Here is a 15,316-nt window from a genome sequence, read left to right as displayed (position 1 = left end):
ATCAAAAGCCCCATCACACCCATCAGTCATTCGGAGAGCTACCATCCTCTTTTGTTTTTGCCTTGTCCCCCTCATCGTCGGTCTTATCCTTGCGCTTTTGTACCACCTCCCAGTTGTAGACCCGAGCGATAGCCACTTCCATCGTCTTCGCAAGTGTTAGCCCGTATATAATGACAGTAGCTCAGTTGTGAGGCTTACCGTAATCTGCTCCCTAAGGAAGTCCAAGTCTTCCTCGCAATTCGACAGGCTCTTCTTGGCTGTGGAAAGTTTCGAGCTCAGCAGCTCCTCGGCTTCGTCGATGGAGTATGACAGCATCACGTTGGCCTGTTGAGGTACGTCAGTCTTCGCCGAAGTTTCGCCAACATTGATAGCATCATGGGACGCACCCCTAGCCAGATATAGACCTCGTCTGTTGGTGGAATATTTGCCTGTGCGTACAGCGTCTCATTAAGCTCGAATGTGGTCTCGACCGGCTCGGTTTCGTCCTGTCGCCTGGTCAGGTGGGGGCCCTTTAGCTCTCTGGAACCATCGCAGAAGCCTACCCTTCTCAGCTTCAAGAATTGGACCGTCTCCAGCGTTTTTCTGATATCGGGGATCTTGTCATTTAGACCAGTCATCCGACGTTGCAGGTTGACTTCCATGAACTGATATTTCCTGTGCTCCTCCATGGTTATCATACCGTCGCTTTGTCGGAGTCACCTCTCGCAGAGCTCCTTGCTCAGACTCGGAGTTCGGGGCACGGCTCACGATATCATCTCTTGGAAGCTTCGCAGCGTCGGCTCGACATCGTCTCGAGATGCGACGTAATCCTCGACTTTGTCGACAAACGGGGCGTAGGGAATCCCCCGCGGATTGCTGGGCGTCGCATCTTTTCCGCTGCAGTTCTAGTCAGCCCCTGACCAACAAAAAGCGCCCTCCAGTCCCAGGTACAGACCTTGCCTGGGCATCCTTCCCCTTACTCGCCATCTTGTCGTGATGGCGCTCTCTGGTGCACGTGGAAAATGATCCGGGTTGCAACAAACAGCTGAAGATTTCCCCCTAGTGAAAGTTGCTGTCACCATTCGGCGGTGGGGCGCTGGACGACGGGCGGCGGGGTGTGGGGTCACTAATAAGTACCTACTCTTACGCGGGCGACCCCCGTTTTTGGAGACAGGCTCTCGACTTAGCATATATTCCTTCCTAAGCAGCCGAATTCTTTCAGGTGGTCGGGAAAGATCCCAATATTCTTTAGTGACCCTGTCTACGCTTTTTAATCGTCTCCCAAAACGGGAGTCGCCCGCATAAGCACCATAAGGTATGTGTAAGTACTACGAGGATTAGTAGAAGTACTTGGGTAGGAGGTATAATACTACAGGTGCAGCAATCTGGTAAGGGCCGCCCCATGATAGCTTCACCCACCTCTCACGCACGACTTCCACCTAGGTATTCCCACCTAATTTAATAAATTGTTATCAACTATTATCATATAGATCCCATCAAATCTATTGATTTACGCCAGTTGGGGGCATCCACGTATGTTAACGAGCAGCCATGCCATTGATACTCAACAACAATCAAGCCACCAACTTTGGTAGGCCAAACTTCAACAAGAATACTTTCAGAAAGCATATCATGGCTGGTGAAGCTTTTACTTGATCCCCCGCGCTTATAAGCATCTTATAAAGCTCAAGCCCCAGAAAATACACTTGAGCAAAATCCCAATCCTCCATCCACTCAAAAGCCCAAAGCTCGGCGCCCTGCTACCGTCTTTTGCTTGATATATTTAATCAACTCCAACTAAAACAGCCTCAAAGAACCCTCACTTATGTCTCGCGATGGATACAAACTACAAGACTGCACCTTCGTTGGGGTATCCCCTACACGGTCTACCGTTATCCACTTGGCTCAGGTCCCTCGCGGACGTCCTTGACTCTGCCAGTCCTAACCCGCGGGTCATGATTACCACTAATTGTCAATTCACTGACGGGGAACTAGTCCTAATAGTCGCAGACAGTCTCCAAGAATTGTCCAACAACAGAAATCCTCATAGGCTCTTTGGCACCCATAGGACGATCGTCCCGAAAGCCATCGAGTACTTGAACTGGTACGCCTCGACCGATCCCGGGAGGAAGATAATGAGCCAATGTTCCGAAGCTAGATCTAGCACTCAACCAACTCCTGAAAAAGTCGATACCGTTCAACATCTAGAGGGCACCAAAAAAGCTGTGCATGGCATGAGCCATGTGCCTGGGTCGCAAGCTCTCGGGGACCTAGAGGGTGGACAAGATGTCCAGGCTCCATCCGTTCAACCACGTAAGTTTCTTCTCGCTCTCAGTCCATGCTCTATTTATATCATCGGAGCTGACAAGTCCTCAGGTAAAGACAAGCAGAGATATGTGTCACCGACCCGTCAAGGCAGCACGGTGGCCCATCCTTCGGGACCAGTGCCTGTTTCTCCTGCCAGTTCTTCCAAACGACCTGTGCGCAAAGTCGTCATGAAAAAGGGCGACCCCAGCCAGTCTCTAAAGACTTCCCGTTCATGCACTCAACGGACTGGGCGCTCATACCCGGATCCGTGTTCCGTGGCACGAAATCACGCGAGGGGCCTCAATTACACCCAGTGCATTCACTCCAACAGCACGGTGGCGGGTCCCAGCAGCAACTCGAAGAGCGAAAACCAGGCCTCTTCCGAACACGAAACAAAGCCTTCTAAAGAATCCAAAACAGATGGCGTCCGCTTGGACTGGTCTGGCCGTCACTTTGAAAGGCTGACGACGCATCTAGATCAAACTGAATCCTCAAACACCCAAGCCTTGCCCGACTCAATTCCCCAAATAGACGAGCCTGCGGCGGCCGATGCTGGGGATGTCTCCCCGGCTGGGCCCAGGGCAGAGGATTTCGACAAGAAGAAGGAGTCTCCGAGTAACGCGCAGGATCATCAAGCCTCGAAGGAAGCAAAGAAGGCTCAAACCTCGGAGGAAGCAAAAGATGCCCAGATCGCAGAGGAAGCAAAGAAGGCCCAGATCTCGGACGAATCAAAGAGGGCCCAGATCTCGGAGGAAGCAAAGAAGCCTCAGGCCCAGATCTCAGAGGAAGCAAAGAAGCCTCAGGTCTTGGGGGAAATTGAGCCTGGGGCCCCCATTAAGGACCCCCTCGAGACTCCCATTGGGCTTCCCACTGAGGACCACATTGGGCTTCTTGCTGAAATTGCGTTGCTCCGTGAGGGCCCCAAAGAGAATGCTGTAAAAGAGCCCGAAACGGAGTGGGAACTCCTCAACAGACCAGTGTCGCCGGAGGCGGGCGTGAAGAAGACATACAGGGATCCGGATGGGAATGGGTACTTTGAGAATAGATGCAACCTCCATGTTAGGACGCGCCTAAGTTGGCTCCAAAGGTTCGAGTGTTAAGGAAACGACCGCCTAAAACTTTCAAGGGGAAGATTCTCTTCAGCAGAGCTGTATCGCTAAATCAGTCATGGAGATGGAATTCAGGAATCCGGATAGAAATTGGTATTTGGGAACAACGGTAACTTCCCTATTATTAGTAGGGAACCACCTCAATATGCTGAGGGCGCAAGGATCGAGATTTTAGAACACAGGCAGGGGCATCTTTGGACTTTCCGGTACAACGCCTAATACCCCATACCTAGATCTGAAATTTAAGATCCAGATTGCAGTAACTGGTAACGGAACTTGTGAGGGCAAGGGATTGATACTTGACTTGGCATTCATTAACTGATTGCTCCCTGGTGATACATATTCGCTCGAGTAAGTAGAGTTATCAAAACGCCCATCTCGCATGCGGTGCCCAGCGCTCGTGAAACATTACATCGTTTTTGGTCTCCCCTCACGTCTCCTTTGCCTTGACAACCTCCGGTTTGCGAGATGTGGACGCGGGAAACGGACTGTCCCGGTCGCCACGTTCCTAGTCTGTGCGCTTCTTGGAATCGCCAGTATCTCCGTTGCCAGAGTCCTTCCCTTTGGAGGGCGCAGGGACCCCATCCTCCTCGTCCCAGTCGTCTGGCGCGTTCTCGTCCCAGTTGTCAACTTCTTCCTCTAGCGTCCGATGATGGGTTGGTCCTGCAGTAACGCCCGTCTCGTGGCCCTCCCCAAGTTCCACGTCATCCACGTCCTCGCCGGGAACGGCATTGTAAGTCTTCCGCTGCCTCCTCCGCTCGAGCATGCGCTTATGGTACCAGGAACAAAGGCCAAGGCCCATCAAGCTGCCCACAACGTTTGCAACAATGTCATATAGATCAAATTCTCGGTCGTTGGGGAGGAAGCTCTGTAGGAACTCAGAGCCCACGCCTAAGACCAAGGTGCAGACAACCACGGTCATGTGGAGGATTCGGCGGCGGTTGGTATCGACGATCCAGTAGAAGATGAGGGTGAGGATGAAGAAGGTGACGAAGTGGAGGACCTTGTCGTTCACATACTGTCCAAGCTGCACCTTCGAGAGCCCAGCGTAGGCGGCAACGAGGAGCAGGATCAAGAAGACACCTAGGATGGCGAGGATTAGCATTCTACCTTGACCTCCATCACAGCCTGCTAAACTCACCTGCGAAAGGTAACCGGATTCGCATGTTGTTGGAACGTGCTCTTTAAGCGCAACGTAGAGTGCGGTCTGCGTATCCTCGATAGACAGATATTCGTGTACCTTAGCAGTCGGAAGGTTGCGTCGGTGTCAGAAGAGGCCAAGCTCTGAGACGTTTCGGGAGGAGCAACGATCGGTCGAGTGGGCTTTCCAAGCGTCGAAAGGTCTAAGCGGCAAAAAAGTAGGTACGTAGGATGATGAGAGTATTCCTCGCCAAAAATTTCCCTAGGGGACCTCGCCGCCGTTGACGTTGGAAAACTACTAATGGAATTGCCAACAAGGGCGACACAATTGGGATGTTGGCTGGCGGCTCCAGGCTCCAGACTCCAGCCGAGGACATGACGGCAGGGATCGTCGGTGGAGGTACGGGCACCATCCACTCACCAATCATGAGGTCATTATCTGGAGGCGCAGGCATTGTTCGCAGACAGGCAGAGTATTAGTACATAGCATGAGATTCCTCGCTTCTGGAGTAACAAGAATAGGTTTATTAACAGTCAAAACAATCATGCTTATTTTTTTCCCTTCATGGACGTTCAATATGCGGGATACGCCTTACAGACATTCAAACTACATGGCTCTCAGGAAGAATACTAGGTGTCCGGTTGTCACGTGACCTTTTGCGTGACCAGTCTCCGAGAATCCTAAGGTAAGGTTTTGTGCATCATCAGGCGTGGAGGTGGTCCCATTACATGCCGGGGAATCATGCTAGGCGGCTAACAATGGACGCAACACGTTGGATCTGAAAGACTGTTTGCCAGTAACTGATTGTATGCCTCTATAATGAGGATCTTGGGTCGCATGCTCCTTTTGACTTTGTATTTGTGTTTTTGCCAGTCATAGAGCCGTTGGGTGAATGTCTCTGGTACATGGCTACCCAGGCGGCCAGACTCCCCAGAACGTTCGCACTCCAAGCAAAGACCCGCTTCGGGAAAGGTACAGGACGTCCCCAAATCCTCAACCTCACCCCATGAAGACACGGCGAGAAGGTCACAGCGCGCGCCATCAACACTTCATCACACCAACCCCGTTCGTCGCGAAATTCGGTCTACCATCAATATCGATGCCGCTCTTTTCACTGATGTCGTATTAATTGCCTCATCCACCCTCCTTCCGCCCCTACGCGAGCGCATCTTCTTGCGCATGGCGACAGGCGCCATCTTGTCGCTTCCATCGCCAGGGGCCCAATATGTCTCTTCCGAATGGCCAGACATCCTGGCCACCTCCTTCCATCCACCATACAAACAACAACAGAAGCCTCAATCACATTGATGATGGTTCGGCGCGCAACATCAACCCGTCGGTGTTGATGCCTGAGGCATCAATTGACGCCGAAGACGAGACTCGTCGCGCTTTCTTCTCCGATCTATTTCACAAGACCGAAGATAGGGTCGATATTCTGTTTGGTGAGGATGGTTCATATAATAGCGACGCGATCAATGCGCTACGGCGCCCGAATGCTTCGACTAGGATCGGCTCCCCGGCCGGTCTCCCCCCGACCACCGATCACGAACCCATCAAGGAACCACCCTTCAAGAAAGCAAGGAGATCCATCAACGAAGACGACTACGATGACGATGACGATGAAGAAGAAGAGGATAATGCGCCCGGTCCGCCTGCATCCAAATCGCAGAATGTCGCTGGCGCGCTGTTGTCGCCGTCAAAGTCTGGCAGCTCCCCTGTACAGTCGGTGAACTCGCCTGGAAAGCAGGCGGACAAGATCAAGGACCAAGATGGATCACAAACCCAAGAAAAGTTAGGAGATGATGGGATCAAGTCATTGGAAGAAGCTCGGATTGCCACGGAGGAAGCAGCGCGTCGCAACTTCCATACCCTCTTCTACACTCTTGAGAATGATCGGGCGGCCATGCTCGAGCAACAGCGCCTTGAGGACTCGGAGAGGCAGCTCCAGGCCGAAATGGACAATAACGCGACGTCAAATTCGGCGGGCCAGCCAGCAAGCAATCAGGGGACACTTGCCAGCGCCAACTTAGGCGCCTCGAGCCTGACACTCAAGCATCTCATCGCTAGAATTGACATAAAGCGCGATCAAGTTGAGGCCTCTGACGCCGAACTTAGAACCCTCATGAATGAGGTGAGAAAGAACCGAAGCAAATGGGCAAGCGAGGAAAATGTGAACCAAGAGGAGCTATACGAGGCCTTAGAGAAGGTCTTGACGGAGCTTAAGGCCCATACCGAGTACTCGACACCATTTCTGACTAGAGTCAGCAAGCGGGACGCGCCTGATTACCACAATTGTAAGTTCACCGCCGTGTCAATTCGAAATGCATGGAGCAATGTAAAACTAACTGCTTTACAGTCATCAAAACTCCAATGGATTTAGGTACAATGACAAAGAAGCTCAAGTCCTTGACATATAAGTCCAAAGCCGAGTTCGTCACGGACTTGAACCTCATTTGGGACAATTGTCTCAAATATAATCAAGATATGAATCATCCCCTCCGCCGCATGGCGAATGGCATGAGGAAAGAGGCGGAGAAGCTGATTCCCCTTATCCCTGACCTCGTCATTCGATCTCGAGCCGAAGTCGAAGCAGAGGAGCGTCGAAAGCAAAACGGCGGAGATGATGACGGCGCTGATGACTCGGACGATGAACCAATTATGTCTTCTCGCGGTCGGGTAACCGCCACCAAGGGCGCAAGCGCCAATAAATCCCGGAAGGCCCCCAGTGATCAGAAAGAGGACACACCAGTCGTCGATCAGAAACCCGTATTGCAAGTCAACGGTCTTCTTGGAAAACATGGACGGGAGGATTCAGAAGCTATCGAGGGGAGTAATGGGTTCTCAACTCCTCCTATTGGCGGTTCAAACACTCCTGCCGGTGCCAATGGACACTCGGGTCTGGCAAGCAATGCAGACGCAATGGATGTCGACGGGCCAACTCTCAATGGCATGGCCCTTAACCAGGCCTTCGACGAGGCAGCTGAAGAGGCGTATGAAGACGAGGAGTACAAGATTTGGAAACAGACAACTAAGAAGGATCGGGCCCTCACTGCAAAAGAGCGCCATTCTCTCTTCAAGGGCGTCAGGCTCAATACAGAGGCCGAAGCAGCTCTCCGTAACAAGGCTGCCATGCGCCGGTTTCTAAAGCATCGAAAAGAAGCAGAGTCCCAGGGTACGTCTACTAGACCAGGGGCTGAGGGTCCGGTGTCGTCAGCCAAGGAGGCCGCCAACAAGGCTCCAGAAACTCTCGCAGAGGGCATCGACGAGGAGGTGGACAGGGTGATCCCTGAGTATTACGACGTTCTTGGGAATATTCCTGATGTTCAACCTGGTTTCCAGTGGATGGAAGACGGCGAGGGCCAGGTCATCAACCAGCACGGGGAGTTCTTACGCCTAGTGCCAGCGGGTTCTTTTACCGCGCCACCAAGCCGCTTAACAAAGAAGATTGATGATAATATTCGTCAGATCCAAGAAACCAGGAAGCTTGTCAGCAAGATCTCAGTCATCAAACAGATGCAGGTTCAGACCCAGGTGAGCATGCTTGATTCCTTACAAATGATGAGGAAACTTACCCGGTCTAGGTATACACCAATCAATTCCCCAAGGCAAGCTCAGAATCCTTTGTGGAACAAGATATTGAACCGCATTTTATTGCCGACAACGGGCCAGTGATGGCCAGCGACACTTGCCATGACGCTCTCAAAAGGTCCATCACGAAACTTCTCTACCATGCCGGATTTGAAGAGACGCAGCCATCAGCAGTAGATGCATTCACCGGGATTGCGGCAGACTATTTCCAGAAGCTGGTGAAAACTTTCAATGTTTACAGTGAGGCAGAGAAGAAGACCGTGCAGACCGCTGATGGGGTTCGCGTTGTGCCGCGGTTCACATCTGAGGAAGTGGTTCTTCATACTCTGGATGAAAACGGCCACGACGTCGACTCGTTAGACAGCTATGTTAAGGACGAACTCGATCGACACAGCAACAAGCTCGGCGTCCTCCACGACAGGATGAAAATGCACCTTACGGATCTTCTGCGCCCTGCCTTGGGTCCCGAAGCAGGTGCTGACGGTGTAGGTGCCTTCAAAGATGGTGCCGAGACGTTTGTCAGCGGTGACTTTGCCGACGATCTGGGCGAAGACTTCTTTGGCTTCAAGGCCCTCGGCCTGGACAAGGAGCTCGGTGGAGCTCTTGGCGTGCCATTCCACCTCCTCCAGACCCGCGTCCGCAACCAGTACCAGATGCAAACCCAGACCACCGGCCCTGATACCGTTGATCAATTTGAGAGTCTCCCGCCTCTAGAACCAGTCACAAGGGAGAACATCGAAGACCAAATTAAACTGGTCAAGAATTTCTTCTTGGCCAAGCTACACGCCAATGATGATCAGCCGCTGATAGAGGATGAGGAGCTCCCTGTCAAGCAGAGAAAGCCCCGGCCGCGTCTGGGCGCCACGGGCAAGATTGTGTCTGCACAGAAGCGGCCTCCGAAAGAACAGCTGGCCCTTGCAAAGAAGAAAAAGAAGCTGGAGGCTGCTGCTGCGGAGGCGAAGCTCAATGCCTCTCCGGGAAAGCCAGGGTCCACCAACAATACCCCTGCCAAGAAGAAGGCAGCACTCGCTATGTTTAACGGCGTATCCGGCACAGCTGCTAACCCTGCTGTGCTGGCATTGGCCCCCTCGATGGAGCGCGCGAACAGCATGCAGAGTCAAGGCGGAGCTAGCCAGACCGACAAAGACGAGGGCACAGGAATGATGAGCCCAGAGAGCATTGCTCAATGAGCGCCCAGTGTCGAGGGCAATACATCATTCAAACAAACCTACAGTGTACATGCATGAATTACGACAATACCCCTTTTTTGGACGGGAGCATCGCGGGCGGGGCTTTAAGGGTATCAAAAGTACAGTTGTGGGAAGCTTTTCCATACCGGCATCCCATGTTTCCCACGGAGGCTTCGAACAACTTCGCCCAAGCGAGCACTCGCCGTCTGTCGCTCTGTATTATTCCCCCGTTTGGTTTTTTTTCCTTTCTGTCTTTCCTGCAGATTACGATCGAGTTCTTCCTGTCAACCTGTTTGCCAATAATTAGCGGCGTCATCGCTTTCGGTTATTTTTTATGTCCTTTTTTTCGCGCAGGTCCCCGGCGTTACGGATCTGGCATCGGCACGGCGCTCTCAAATTTGGCCCGTATACACTACGAATATATCCCGAACGACGTCTGTCGGACTCGGGAAGCGGTGAACACCGGCCCGCGGCCCCTGAAAAGAGAAATGTGGATTTGCTCTATCATCAATGGTCATGGGGGGTTGGGCAGGGTTGGGGTCGCAGGAGTCTAGGGTGCAGGGCAATGAGGACAGATGAGGCAGTGGTTGACGAGGCAATGAAGGATGACAGCGTCTACTGCTATACTTTAGTTGGTCGTTATAGAGTATAGCCGATTTCGGCAAAGGGGGCAGCTGTCTTAGTGTGACGCTTTGGATTGATATCCCGGCGTCATTGTCAGAAATGCCATCTACTATGTAGTTGGAGGTGGGAGGGAGGTTGAGAACATTTTGTGAGTGTGGTGCAGTGTGGTGCAGTGTAGTAGTGCGATAGAGCCCTCAAGTACCTAGTAGGGGATGGGTACTTACCTATTAGTACGAGTAGACCTGATTATTTGAATGGAACTCGGATGTTACAATATGCGGTGAACCAGGGTTTCGGGGTATGTTCTCTAAGGTGACAACGAACTCAGGCTTGGCTCTGGCATGAGAGTCAAATGTGTCATGCGGAATATACCTTAGTATTAGGTATTAAGGTACTGCTACTCCGTACCTACTACTACATAGTAGTACTAAGGAAGTACTTAGGTAAGAATTCAGTGCTTGATTTAGACGCCTTGAGGAACAGACTGTGCACAGCCACAGATCCCGGCAGGATGCAAGAAAGCAAAACACGAACGGACAACATGGAAGAATACTCAGAGTGTTTGTTTCTACCCAGGAGGTTGTCCGATTCCCAAGTACACTCGTACTCGAGTGTGGAGTCGTGTCACAGGGTAGGTCATCAGAAGGCGGTGAAACAAAAAGGATGGGAGGCGAGCGCAAGTTGTGAACCCCTGCACGGTTGGGGGGTAACCTCTGGGTTCATCCATACTACGGAGTACTACCTTGGGGGAGCGGGACGCCAGACTCCAGTGGTCCACGGGTGCAATGCCCCGCACCACCGCCACCTGAGGCTCCAGAGCCGATGACGGACCCTGAGACCCCGCCAATGCCCAATTCTGCCAGCCGATTTAGCTCACACTAACAAATCGATTCAAGTACCTTAGCTTTCTGACTCGCCAGACAGAATTTTTTCCCTCCTTCAACTGTCCTTATTAACGCAACTTCTACTCCTTCCTTTTTCAATCCCGCCCAATTACCCCATACTCTTTGGATCCCGTGTATCTGTTCCCGCCTACTCTCCCAAACCGTCACAATGGGCTCGACTCTGAACTCTGACTATGCCTTGTCGGCTACTCACAAGGAGGTTCGTTCCCTTCGCCCTTTTCGCTCCCTTGGAGAACCGGAGGCCAGTTTTTTTTTGTTGAGTCAACGGGGTGCTGACATGGGAAACACAGATGCTGGAGAAGTCTCTCCTCGAGTCCGACCCCGAGGTCGCTGAGATCATGGTACGTCATTAGAACACCTCTTTCACTATCCCATGTAGCTCTTTACTAATGCCCTCTGTAGAAGGCTGAGGTCCAGCGCCAGCGTGAGTCGATTGTGCTCATCGCCTCCGAGAACATCACCTCGCGCGCCGTCTTCGATGCCCTCGGCTCGCCCATGTCCAACAAGTACTCCGAGGGATACCCCGGTGCTCGTTACTACGGTGGCAACCAGCACATTGATCAGGTCGAGCTGCTCTGCCAGCGCCGTGCCCTCGATGCCTTCCACCTTGACCCCGAGAAGTGGGGTGTCAATGTCCAGTGCCTCAGTGGCAGCCCGGCCAACCTCCAGGTCTACCAGGCCATCATGCCCGTCCACGGCCGTCTCATGGGTCTGGACCTTCCCCACGGCGGCCATTTGAGCCACGGCTACCAGACTCCCCAGCGCAAGTGAGTACTTTACCCCATATAACTTTCCATCTCAGGCTGGCGAGGCTTGGACTAACCTCGGCATAGGATCTCTGCCGTCTCTACCTACTTCGAGACTATGCCCTACCGGGTTAACCTCGACACTGGCATCATCGACTACGACCAGCTCCAGGAGAACGCTCTTCTGTTCCGCCCTAAGGTCCTCGTTGCCGGTACCTCGGCCTACTGCCGCCTCATCGACTACGAGCGCATGCGCAAGATCGCCGACTCTGTCGGCGCCTACCTCGTTGTCGACATGGCCCATATCTCTGGCCTCATTGCCGCCGAGGTCATCCCCACCCCCTTCAAGTACGCCGACATTGTCACCACCACCACCCACAAGTCCCTGCGTGGCCCCCGCGGCGCCATGATCTTCTTCCGCAAGGGCGTCCGATCCGTCGACCCCAAGTCCGGCAAGGAGACCAAGTACGACCTGGAGAACCCCATCAACTTCTCCGTCTTCCCTGGCCACCAGGGTGGACCTCACAACCACACCATCACCGCCCTCGCTGTTGCCCTGAAGCAGGCCCAGACCCCCGAGTTCAAGGCCTACCAGGAGAAGGTCGTTTCCAACGCCAAGTCCCTCGAGGAGAAGTTCAAGGCCCTCGGCCACAAGCTCGTCTCGGACGGCACTGACAGCCACATGGTCCTCCTCGACCTCCGCCAGTTCAACCTCGACGGCGCCCGTGTCGAGGCTGTTCTGGAGCAGATCAACATTGCCTGCAACAAGAACTCGATCCCCGGCGACAAGTCAGCCTTGACCCCTTGCGGTCTCCGCATCGGCACCCCCGCCATGACTAGCCGTGGCTTTGGCGAGAAGGACTTTGAGCGTGTCGCTGGCTACATTGACGAGGCCATCAAGATCTGCAAGGACGTCCAGGGCGCTCTGCCCAAGGAGGCCAACAGGCTCAAGGACTTCAAGGTCCAGGTCGCCAGCGGCGAGGTGTCCCGCATCAACGAGCTTAAGAAGGAGATCTCGGCGTGGACCAGTGCCTTCCCTCTGCCCGTTGAGGGCTGGCGTCTGGATGCCGGCATCTAAGTGGTGCTGCCTCTTTTCCCTTTTAAATCCTGCTTCCTCGGGGCACAACACCCCGAGGAAGCAAATACAACAAACCTTCAACACTAGCGTGGCATAGGTACGCCACGCGGGGCCATCCATTTTCATCAAAAGGGGGGCCCTTGAAACTTTAGAGATCCTTTGCGCGGCACCGCGGACTGGACAGGATGAGACGAATAACCGCAAATGTTCAACAATAGCATGCATTTTCAACAGGCGTAATCTTTTTGCTGTTTGGAGAAAGGAAAGGGAGTTTTAACAGGGCGATGGGTCAAAAGAATCGGGTACGGTGACGACTCTCCTTTGTATAAATGAAATCAAATCGTCCTAACACGAGAAATGAATAATTCTCTTGTGTACTTGATGTTTATGATGTGAAATTGCCTAATGGGGGGAGGTGAAGCTCTGTGTATAACATCAGGTAGGTGGTGCCTTGTTGTACTATTTGGTGGCTTACATATCACCACGTGGGGGCACCGAACCTGAAATCCACTGGTACTCGCAGGCTTGCCAGGTTCAGCCAAATCAGCCCCATCTGCACCTGGCTATGTATAATACGGTCCACCCACTGCAATACCAAGAAAGCCAACCTTCCGAGGCCATATTTAAGGCTGTCTCAACTCGTTGCCAACGCTAGACTGCCAATCGGTGCCTGGCCATCATGGGCTGGCCGTACCAGTTCATCACGCTCTCCGACGAGGAAAAGGAGCTCCGTCACCAGTCTCTAGCCTTCTACGCCGCCGTCGCGCACCTCTCGGCCTTTGCGCCAGCACTCATCTACCTGCTGGCTCGTCTGGTGCAGAACGTCCGTGAACGCCTGGTAAGCAAGGATGGAGGCTACCAGGAAGTTCCAGGGTCTCCCGCCCTCAAGTCGCAACGCGTGAGCGGCGGCGCCTCGCGTTGGGCCAGGCTTGGCTGGTGGATGGGCGACGACGTATATGTCATGGGACGCCATTGGGGCCAGAGGGACGAATGGATTGCTGGTATCTCCTGGACGGCGTGGATGCTGGTCCTGTGTGTGCGTGGGACAGGCCAAGGTATGTCCTCACTGTTCGCCGCTCATCAACTCATGATGAGATGTGAGGTAAGACGGAAGGCGATGAGACTGACATCGCAGACTACCTCCACCTCACCAAGCGTTTCGGCCTCATCGCTGCCTCTCAGTTCCCTATCCAGTGCCTCCTCTCTCTCAAACGCATCAATCCCTTCGCCTGGGCCTTCTTCTCCTCTCACGAGCACGTTAACCGCTACCACCGTGTCCTGGGCCGCGTTATCTACGGCCTCCTTGTCCTCCACATTATCTTCTACAACATCTTCTTCGTCGCCTCCGGTATCTGGGAAAAACGCTTTTTTGCCCCCGTCGTCCGCGAGGGCGTCATTGCTTCGCTGCTTCTGCATGCCCTCATCGCCACTTCTTCTTCCTTTGTGAGGAACCGTTCCTATCGCCTCTTCTTCTTCATCCACCAGATTTTCGTATGGCTCGCTCCCACTCTCATCTTTTTCCATGCCTCCTCTGCTAGGTACTACATCGTTGCGGGTGTCGTTCTGCTGGCCATAGATCTCGCCGCCCGCCGCCGACAGACCATCTACAGTGCGCCCTCGACACTTGAAACCGTCCCCGGGACCAACCTCATCCGCATCGAGGCAACCATCTCACCCTCCCAGATCCCCAGCTTCCAGGCCCGTCCGGGCTCGCACGTCTTTGTGCAAATCCCCCCCGCCAGCCGACCCTCGCGAAGCCTGGCGTCTGGCTCCAACTACATCTTTGAGTTGACCCGCAACCCCTTCACCGTCTCCTCCGTCAACGCAGCCTGCAACACCATCACTCTCATCGCTCGCAGGAGAGCCGGCCCCCTGACGAACCACCTCTCCACTCTCTCCTCCTCCTCCACCGACTCCCCCGTGACCCTCGATATACAAGGCCCCTACGGTGCCATTGGGAAATCTCTGCCCTCCCTCCTCGCCGGCGCTTACGACCGTATTCTTCTCTTCGCCGGCGGCGTCGGCGCCACCTTCGCCCTCCCCGCCTACCGGGCCATCCATGCCGACAGTCCCACCGCCCACGTCACTCTCGTCTGGGCCGTCCGCTCCGCTGCCGAGGCAACCTGGGCCACGTCATCCGCGCCCGACTCCTCCTCCTCCTCGGGGGCCGCCTCCGTCCTCGACGACAAGAACGTCCAGCTCTTCCTGACCGGCGACATGGGCGTGGCTGACACCAGCGGCCCCAGCGGAGGCGAGGGGGTCCGGGGCGTGGAGATGGCAGATCTGCGTCGCGGTGAGCGGGGCGGCAGGAGCGGCGTCAGGAACCGCAAGAGGCCCGACGTGCGCAAGATTGTCGATGATACCTTCCGCAAGGGCCGGGAGGAGAGCGTTGCGGTGATTGTTTGCGGGCCAGCGGAGATGGTGAGGGATGTGAGGGAGGGTGTGAGGCCGTGGGCCATGAAGGGGCGGAGAGTATGGTGGCACAGCGAGGCCTTTGGATGGTAACACATGTTAGACTTCACACAACTGGTTGTATAGTGGTACCCGCGATATATTAGAGATTTATATGCATTCAAGCTACTGCCGATTAGACAGGTTAGAGGCTTCTGAGTAAAGGCTTCATTGCCAATTAGATGGGTATTTCTGCTC

General features: G+C 53.9%; 7 protein-coding genes across 7 annotated transcripts; 4 read left to right on the top strand and 3 right to left on the bottom strand.

Moving 5' to 3' along the window:
- Positions 1–22: 22 nt before the first annotated feature.
- Positions 23–668, bottom strand: PRF1 (peptide chain release factor 1; the record flags this gene model as incomplete). The annotated part of the gene is made up of 4 exons (XM_083196642.1): positions 23–145; positions 199–324; positions 387–485; positions 543–668. 4 exons carry the CDS (start codon positions 666–668, stop codon positions 23–25), a joined length of 474 nt encoding a protein of 157 aa, XP_083047850.1.
- Positions 669–743: 75 nt separating this feature from the next.
- Positions 744–966, bottom strand: ACO1O0_007268 (uncharacterized protein; the record flags this gene model as incomplete). Its single annotated transcript, XM_083196641.1, has 2 exons — positions 744–876; positions 935–966. The coding sequence occupies 2 exons, from the start codon at positions 964–966 to the stop codon at positions 744–746; spliced, it is 165 nt and encodes a 54-aa protein (XP_083047849.1).
- A 1,508-nt stretch (positions 967–2,474) lies between these two features.
- On the top strand, positions 2,475–3,386 carry ACO1O0_007267 (uncharacterized protein; the record flags this gene model as incomplete). Its single annotated transcript, XM_083196640.1, has 1 exon — positions 2,475–3,386. One exon carries the CDS (start codon positions 2,475–2,477, stop codon positions 3,384–3,386), a length of 912 nt encoding a protein of 303 aa, XP_083047848.1.
- A 517-nt stretch (positions 3,387–3,903) lies between these two features.
- Positions 3,904–4,561, bottom strand: ACO1O0_007266 (dolichol-linked oligosaccharide pyrophosphatase LLP1; the record flags this gene model as incomplete). The annotated part of the gene is made up of 2 exons (XM_083196639.1): positions 3,904–4,478; positions 4,537–4,561. 2 exons carry the CDS (start codon positions 4,559–4,561, stop codon positions 3,904–3,906), a joined length of 600 nt encoding a protein of 199 aa, XP_083047847.1.
- A 1,200-nt stretch (positions 4,562–5,761) lies between these two features.
- Positions 5,762–9,314, top strand: SPT7 (SAGA histone acetyltransferase complex subunit SPT7; the record flags this gene model as incomplete). The annotated part of the gene is made up of 3 exons (XM_083196638.1): positions 5,762–6,830; positions 6,893–8,067; positions 8,118–9,314. The coding sequence occupies 3 exons, from the start codon at positions 5,762–5,764 to the stop codon at positions 9,312–9,314; spliced, it is 3,441 nt and encodes a 1,146-aa protein (XP_083047846.1).
- Positions 9,315–10,991: 1,677 nt separating this feature from the next.
- SHM2 (glycine hydroxymethyltransferase SHM2) lies at positions 10,992–12,667 on the top strand (the record flags this gene model as incomplete). Its single annotated transcript, XM_083196637.1, has 4 exons — positions 10,992–11,042; positions 11,134–11,184; positions 11,246–11,610; positions 11,677–12,667. The coding sequence occupies 4 exons, from the start codon at positions 10,992–10,994 to the stop codon at positions 12,665–12,667; spliced, it is 1,458 nt and encodes a 485-aa protein (XP_083047845.1).
- A 679-nt stretch (positions 12,668–13,346) lies between these two features.
- On the top strand, positions 13,347–15,172 carry ACO1O0_007263 (ferric reductase family protein; the record flags this gene model as incomplete). The annotated part of the gene is made up of 2 exons (XM_083196636.1): positions 13,347–13,722; positions 13,803–15,172. The coding sequence occupies 2 exons, from the start codon at positions 13,347–13,349 to the stop codon at positions 15,170–15,172; spliced, it is 1,746 nt and encodes a 581-aa protein (XP_083047844.1).
- Positions 15,173–15,316: the final 144 nt, after the last annotated feature.

The sequence above is a fragment of the Amphichorda felina genome, assembly GCF_050947745.1.
Source record: "Amphichorda felina strain 45539 chromosome Unknown scaffold_7, whole genome shotgun sequence".
Lineage (NCBI taxonomy): Eukaryota > Fungi > Ascomycota > Sordariomycetes > Hypocreales > Bionectriaceae > Amphichorda > Amphichorda felina.
Note: the sequence above shows the minus strand (reverse complement) of the source record. Positions and strands in the feature narration are given on the sequence as shown.